Here is an 8,341-nt window from a genome sequence, read left to right as displayed (position 1 = left end):
TATTAGCCTTTAATTTTGACTTTTTTTTGCCTGAAAATAATAATTGCCGAAAAGTTTACCATGGTCCCTAGTATCATTCAAGAGTCCAATTGGGTTGGTGGAACCATCCAATTTGCCTTTAAACGGCCTATTTACCAGTTTATAAGTTGCACCGATTTCATTAACTCAAGCCTTCCACGAACATTTATGACAACAAATAATTATCATATATGGTTCCAAATTTCATTATATGACCCCGAGATGTATTCCCTAGAATTTCAAGACTTTTCGACACCGGGTCCCGAATCCTCCAAAATTTCTCAAAAAGCGTGGATAATAGCCTTTAATTTTGGAAATTTTTTACTTTTTTTCGCCTGGAAATAAAAATTGCCGAAATGTTTACCATAGTCTCTAATATCCTTCGAGAGTCCAATTAGGTGGGTGGAACCATCCAATTTGCCTTTAAACGACCAATTTATCGGTTTACAACTTGCACCGATTTCATTAAATCAAGCCTATCACGAACATTTTTGACAATAAATAATGATCATATATGGTTCCAAACGACATTATATGACCTCGAGATGTATTCCCTTGAATATCAAGAATTTTTGACACCGGGCCTCGAAGACTCCAAAATTTCTCAAAAAACGTGGATATTAGCTTTCAATTTTTGAATTTTTTGACTTTTTTCGTCCTTAAATAAAAACCGTCAAAATGTTTACTATGGTCCCTAATACCATTCGGGAGTCCAATTGGGTGGGTGGAACCATCCAATTTTCCTTTAAACGACCAATTTACCGATTTACAACTTGCACCGAATTCATTAACTCAAGCCTATCACGAACATTTATGACAATATATAATGATCATATATGGTTCCAAACGGCATTATATGACCTCGAGATGTATCCCCCTAAATTATCAACACTTTTCTACACCGAGCCCGAAACCTCCAAAATTTCTCAAAAAGCGTGGATATTAGCCTTCAATTTTGGAATTTTTGACTTTTTTCGCCCGGAAATAAAAATTGCCGAAATGTTTACTATGGTCCCTAATACCCTCCGGGAGTCCAATTGGGTGGGTGGAACCATCCTATTTGCCTTTAAACGACCAATTTACCGGTTTACAACTTGTACCGATTTCATTAATTCAAGTCTACCACGAACATTTATGACAACAAATAATGATCATATATTGTTCCAAACGGCATTATATGACCATGGGATGTATTCCCTAGAATTTCAAAACTTTTCGACACTGGGACTCGAATCCTCCAAAATTTCTCAAAAAACGTGGATATTATACTTCAATTTTGGAATGTTTTGACTTTTTTCGCCTGGAAATAAAAATTGCCGAAATGTTTACCATGGTCCCTATTCTCTTAACAGATTTCATTATTCGTGATCTATTTGATTAATTGTAAATTTCCTCCAGTATAATCAACATCAACTATTCAATGGGAGATTATCACCTTCGTCCATCCCTTAAGCTTGGACAGAGCTCTAATCAAGCAGCAGAGAAGAGTGCTGTGGAGTATTGACTAATGTCAAGTCTATAGATGCTGATAAATCATGAAAGGTTGCATCAGTGATATACAGGCAAAGCCTTTATTTCAGTGGCTAAAAACCTTTTTTTTTTCCAAGTATATGACTTATCACATTTTTCTCAATGTGTATACTTATAGCGTTAAGTACTCGTAATTATTTCATTGATCAAACTATTTTGAAGTAGTCATTGGACTTGTAAACACAAGCATGGAGTAACTAGTATGGTTGATCATGCAAGTCTAACTTACTCTCATGACTTAGGTACTTAAATAAACAACTTTTATATTTTTTGCTATTTTAATTTAAATTTTTTTTTATGTACTAATCAATCTAACTTGATCCAATTTGTTATATTACTTAATAATTTTTACATATATTGACATATGTAAAAGTCAAATAATTGCAATTAATCTGACATGAAAAATTTGAGTGCAAACCAAATAGGTCACTTGCATAGTCTTGTATTAGCAGCAAATATTTTAGCTACGAGCTAACATGAAATAATTGGAATCATAATATAGTTATCATTCAAGCAACCAATGTTGTGGTGATGTAGTAAACTTCCGACGCACTTTTACAGCACTTGCCACAGTAGTCAGGGGAGTACGGGACTAAATCTTCAGATGCCAATAGTTGCTTGTACACAGTAGTAAGTCCACCCAAAAAATTCGACTATTGTCACCAAATAAGCCTAGATGATCCTCCAAAGCAATATCTATACAAAACATTGAAAATGGACAGACACTGCTGTCGAATCATCTTAGATCTAGGTATTACTTCATGTTAATTGGAAAACGGGTAACAGCAAAAACCATTCGACCAGTTAACAACTCAAGATGAGTTTAAGAAGTTTTCCATATCTTCTCTGCTTAGCTCTTCATGAACCTAGAACAAGAAACCAGAATTCATCAGCAACTATACAATATACTCAACAAATAAAGCTTGTAGTTATTCATTCATCTAAAAATTCATTTTGGGTTGGGTTAGGGGTTGGGCATGAGAAAAATGTACACTGTCAGTCTAAATATGATTACATACAAGTCTCTGATAGATTTTCTGGAAGGCGTCGCAGAACTTCTCTGCCTCAGCTGGGCCAACCTATCAAGAAATGAAAATTTATTAAACAACCAAACTGAGAATAAGACATTATAAGTGCTAACTGTTAGCCAAATAAGGAAGTACATATCAGAAATCAAGACACGTCTTACAGCAATAAGATAAATCCATTTCATTCCCAAGCATTGTTGGATGTCTTCTTGATCCAAGACTAATTTTTACTTAACACTACAGTATAATCAAATATCACCAAACGACAGCTCATCTAAGTAATGGTTCCTCTGTCCCAGCATCCCTAAAACAAGTTAACATATACTTTTTGCACGGAGATAAGATGAGATTGATGTGAAGAGTGAAAAAAGCTGGCGATTTGGCCTACTGAAAAGGGGATGTCGACATCTTCATGTGACATCCCAGAATTGAAGGTATTTTGCTCAGGGCAAAGTAAGTACATGACAACCTCTATGTGCCAAACAATAGAAATGTAGTTCAGGAAGTCTTTTACAAAAAAAGTAAACTAACCCAGTGAAAGAGTCAGATAAGATACTGATGCCAAATCTAACTCACCTAAAAATTTACCACCAGATAAGCAAAACAGACGAGGAGCCCATCATCTCAACACAATTGGCATGTGAAGCCACTAGAGAGGAAGTGCAGCTACAATAAAAATTTAAAAGCAAATAAAGTAACCTATCCGTGAGCAGTTCACTGCAAAAGAGGAAGCCTTCCAAACTAAGTAAACCATCATAGCTCTATAACTTGATGATTCTCCAACAATATAGCAAGGCAAGACTCAAAAGATCACCAACTAGTGTGAAAATAACACAAGAGACACTTGTCATCAAGATTGATTTGATAAAGCTCAAGTTCACATTGGTGTTTGAAAGAATCTCACAGGCATCCACACATTAACCTAATGAAAGAAACAGAAATAAAAAAGAACAATGTGATGTCAAGAACTTATAGATTTCACTCAAAAGACCTTCATCTTACAGAATACAGATAATGATGCCTCAATAAAACCAAAACTCATGCCAGAGTAAGGAAGTCTCTCAGGCACCAATGACGTTGTCTAAGGTCCAACTTCAACCTTTGATTCATACCTGAAACCCAATAGTCTTGATAGAAATTGGAAGGCCTAGTCCACAAGTCACCCAAAAGCCCTCAAAACTATTAAAAATGCAAATTATTCCGATTGGTCTAACAAACACAACAGGGGAGGTGATTTCAGAGCACCAGTGGGAATTATCACAAATTATACAACAATTGGAGAAAAAAAATAAAAAATAAAAAAAGAGTAATAAACAGCTCCCTAGGATGAATAGATAGGTTGTACTCAACTAAAATTCATCCCAAGAAGCTAGTTTGAAAGTAAATAACTCACACCCATCAAATCCTTCGGTGACTTGCAGAAAACCTTGAACAAATATTAAAATGGTAAAGTTCTATCAATCTCTCAATGGCTTTTTGGACTATAGATGACACTCAATCCAATACATATGGATCTAGTAAGGTCTTCAGTCAAACTAAGAGATCTTACGGGCCTGGTGGAAATTTTCAAGAAATTTTGGAGTGGTTCACAGTGGCCATTTTGAAGCTCAGATTGTCATTTGATATGTGATGCTGAACCCAAACCTGTAATCCCTCAAAATATAAAAAATAAAAAGGAGAAGGGCAGAAATTGAAGATTGTAACACATGTCTAAGCAGAAAATCGGCATAGAAAATGAAGGGAACTTTCTTCAGATTGCATATTAGATGGAAGGACCTTCCATAGTTGGTAGAAGATCCAACATTATATGTTCAAACAAATGTCAAATGTCATGCTATAGAAACCATTTAAAGAAATGAATGGAAAATATTTCAAAAAGGCTTCAGGACAAAAATACACTTTTAATGGCATTGGTAAGAAATCTCAAGAACTAGTTGAAGAGTCCCAGGCTGAGACAAACATATGGAGTACAATTAAGTCATTTGATCCTTATACGACACCAGATATCTGATCGCCTCCTATTTGATGACTATATAATTCAATAACCATGCCCGTGAAAGCCTCCTATATTTTGGCGGAAAATCTTGGTAGAATCCTACAGTCACCCAACGGCTTTATATGGAATTATAGAGTAGATACTTAGTAGACACAGACTAGCAGCTTGATTTCCATGAAAAATACCATGTCATTAGAGTAAAAGCTATTAAGGCAATGTTATAAATTTTTAACAAAAAGAAGTATCCAAATTACTAACACTCATGCTCCCAGGATTGAAGAAGTTAATGATGGTCATTCAGTCCAGATAAGACAGCACACTATCCAAAACCAAATTAAAAAAGCGACTTCCAATGAGGTATTCCAAGGGATGGCTACAATTCTTGATAGGAGTTGAAGATGCTTCTCCTCAAGATACCTAATTGCCTTTGAGACAATTAATGACAGTAGACTACAAATTTATAGGAAAAGACTGCACTTCTAAAGTTCTAAACACCTAGACTAAACCACAATTCATTAAAATGGCTACTATTATAGATAATATGATCAAAAGGAAGCCAAGAAGCATCATTAAACTGGAGGCATCTCTTTGATGAGGAAAACTAAATTCAAGAATGACTCGTATTAATCTTATATTTGGGGTGAAGGTTCTATTTTCATATGAGGCGTTGTTTACCTATCAAAATATTACCTAATCCTACCCATGAGCCATGACCTCAATCTAACAATTCCATTTTTGTCTAAATTGCAAAGTAAATGAACTTTTAGATGTGGTGTTCACTAGTGACCTTTCCGGAACCTTGACTTGTCAGATATGTCTGAATTTCTAAATTCATAGAAGTGTAAATATTCCCAATTTCCCATACACAAGACACTTGCTAATAAATTTTGTATCTTCAAATGTCCCTTTTTAACTCCATCCAATAACTAAGGTCTGAGGATGATCAATGCTCATGGATAGATACTGAAGCCTAAAAGATTTACAGAGCTACAAGTTAGGGAAGAAGAGCTTGGTGGATATAAGGTTGGCAATTGCTAATTTTGAGCCTATTTCATAATATCAATTCAGGCGCAAATAAAGATGCACATTTAGTAAAGATGATACAATCATATGATTTGGTTGATAAGGTACCTGAACTTGAATACTGTTATAGCTAAACTTATGGTTGTTGACCAAACTAGACCTTACCAAAAGAAAGAATACGTAGTATAACATTTAAGATATTCGACAAGCACAAGAAATGTAATCCTAGCATCTAAAATTCAAACCATGACTGCAAGTGGCCTCCTTGATAGAGTCCTACACATGGACTTTACGTTGATGAGATTCAAAAGAGCTAATAAAATCTATCAGCTCACATAGATATTGGTACCTACTAATTATGTACACGCCAACAAAGCATCACATTGAAACATACTCCAGAGTAGTAATGAATTCCGAAAGCGAAGAATATATTAAATTAAATTGCGAACAAATAAAGTGCCCCTATACGATAATATGTTAGGCATAAATATGAATTACCATTAAGCTCTATCTATCAATCAATCATGCAATGAGAGTACCATAATACAAAAGAACTACATGTTTGCTCACCTTTTTTTCTGCGGTAGATCTTAATTTATCCCAGAAGACATCTGTTATGACAAGTGGGAAAAATATCAAAACAGTTCGGCAAAATAGAATCAATTAAAAGAGCAAGATAATCACCAAATAACATCATTTAGCTTTTTACACATTTAGAGAGCAGCTATCAAAGAAAAGTGGACACATCTACAGCCTCATAGAATTCAAAAATACTAAGTAGAAAACAAGGTCAAAATGTTGGTATACAAATTTTGCATGAAATGTTTAATGTTGTCAACAGGAAGATATGTTAAAAGTACTTTTGTCATAAAATTAATGCTTACTTGTGTCTTCTATTAATGAAAACAAAAGATACATTAATTATTGATGCAATAAGGAAAAAAGGGAGCGAGGAACAACTTATGAAAGCAAGACACCCTAACCATCTAAAATTTCACTCAAGGACATTGAAGGACCTGTCAAGCAATCAATAAACAACTATTTAATACCACTATTGGGCAATACCTTGGTTCTTGGTTTCTTGCTCACCCTGAGCATCTTGCCACTCTGATACCTGAAGAGAAAATATGGTTACATGAAGAAAACAAGCGAGTAATAAAAACAACATTAAGCAAAATTATTGAAATAAAATTAAGTGAGGCCACCTCCTCACTCCTTTCTACTTGTGAGGTCGATTGCCCTGACGATTCTGAGTCCGCTTGCTATTTATCACACAAGATGACAACATTCATCAGATGCAAAACAAGTAACAGGAAAAACAAAAAACAACACTTCTTAAATTACTCCACAACATTTTCAATCAAATTACTTCACAGAAGCCACTGAATTTCTATCTACATTATGATCATAGACAAGCCTAATCACCCCAAATATCAACAGAACAGAAACCAAGGGAACATTGTAATACTCCAACCATCTAAAAAATAATTCACATTGTCCCAAAACTCTATAGTTAAAGTATGAGATGATCTCTAACAAAATCTTTATCATAACCGTGACCTCCCATTGTGATAACTTATACCGGACATCCGATATTCATACATGAAACTATAATTTTGAACAGAGTGAGTGCATACATATCAACTAAGTACACATAGGCGTATCATGTAAACATTTTCCCGATTTGCAAAGTTGGTTTTTTTTTTTTAATCCAACTTTTTTTGCAAACTCAATCGACACTGAGATTCTCAGAATTAAACTACTTCTAATAATCAACCACAAATTAAAAAGAAGAAAAAAATCAAAATTCCCACACAGAATTGCAGCAAAAAATAATCTTTTTCACTTCCCATAAAAATAAAAATAAAAATAATTATATAAAACCACAGAAATTGAAGCTAGGGACAAATCCCATCAATCAGAATTACAGTAGCGAAAACCCCAACAAGAAAATCAACTATAAAGCCCAAAATCAAGCAGGAAGAAATAATTAAAATTGGGGAGAATGAAAGAAAAATCTAGGGTTTAACAGTGAGAAGAAGAGAGAGAAATTACATAGTAATCTGGAGTTCGAACAACAGGGAAGAGAAGAAGGAGGCGTTGAAATTCGCGCTCATCCATGCTGCTTGCAACTTTGGATCGAACTTTGGTTATGGAGTTGGTGTTTTGCAAATCGTTGATCAAATATCAATCAACTTTAGTTTATTGAGGGAAAATAACAAGTTCTCAATTTTGAAGTAATAAACGTCTCACCTTTGAATTGAAGTAAAAAATTCTTAATACTCACTTAATCACTTGACTAGTGTAACCATGTGTAGCCGTGTTTTTTTTTTTTTTTTTTGGTGTTCCATTCAATTCACTCTTTTGAGCTAATTCGGATTCGGGATCAATTTTGGGTGATTAGGTTTCACCACCCCTCCCAATTGTTGCTATTAGCCGTGTAGGTGTACAATAAACGACAACATGTCACATAGTTAGTCGGTTAAAGTCGGTACTAAGACTTGTGAATAAATCTCGTTTTAATGACTTGCACCAAAAGAAATACAGGATATTGAAATGATGTTATGACCGAAATCAAATCTCAGACAGATAATCACGAATTTACGATTCATTCAAACTAGATTAGTTTTGATAGATTTTAAATGTTTTTCTATGTGATAAGAAATAAGGAATACGAAATACTTATGATATGATATGCTCTTTTAAAATTTTGTCATTTTAAAAGGTTATATGAATTGAATACTAC

The 8,341-nt window shown here is 34.4% G+C and overlaps 1 protein-coding gene across 1 annotated transcript; it reads right to left on the bottom strand.

The window, feature by feature from the left end:
* Nucleotides 1–1,953: 1,953 nt before the first annotated feature.
* LOC145626305 (uncharacterized) lies at nucleotides 1,954–7,810 on the bottom strand. Its single transcript, XM_081678732.1, has 6 exons — nucleotides 7,651–7,810; nucleotides 6,801–6,857; nucleotides 6,661–6,709; nucleotides 6,166–6,206; nucleotides 2,568–2,627; nucleotides 1,954–2,414 (listed from the first exon to the last, which is right to left on the bottom strand). The coding sequence occupies exons 1-6, from the start codon at nucleotides 7,714–7,716 to the stop codon at nucleotides 2,361–2,363; spliced, it is 327 nt and encodes a 108-aa protein (XP_081534858.1). The 5' UTR covers nucleotides 7,717–7,810; the 3' UTR covers nucleotides 1,954–2,360.
* Nucleotides 7,811–8,341: the final 531 nt, after the last annotated feature.

This window comes from Chenopodium album, chromosome 4, assembly GCF_948465745.1.
Source record: "Chenopodium album chromosome 4, dcCheAlbu1.1, whole genome shotgun sequence".
NCBI classification, from domain to species: Eukaryota; Viridiplantae; Streptophyta; class Magnoliopsida; order Caryophyllales; family Amaranthaceae; genus Chenopodium; species Chenopodium album.
Note: the sequence above shows the minus strand (reverse complement) of the source record. Positions and strands in the feature narration are given on the sequence as shown.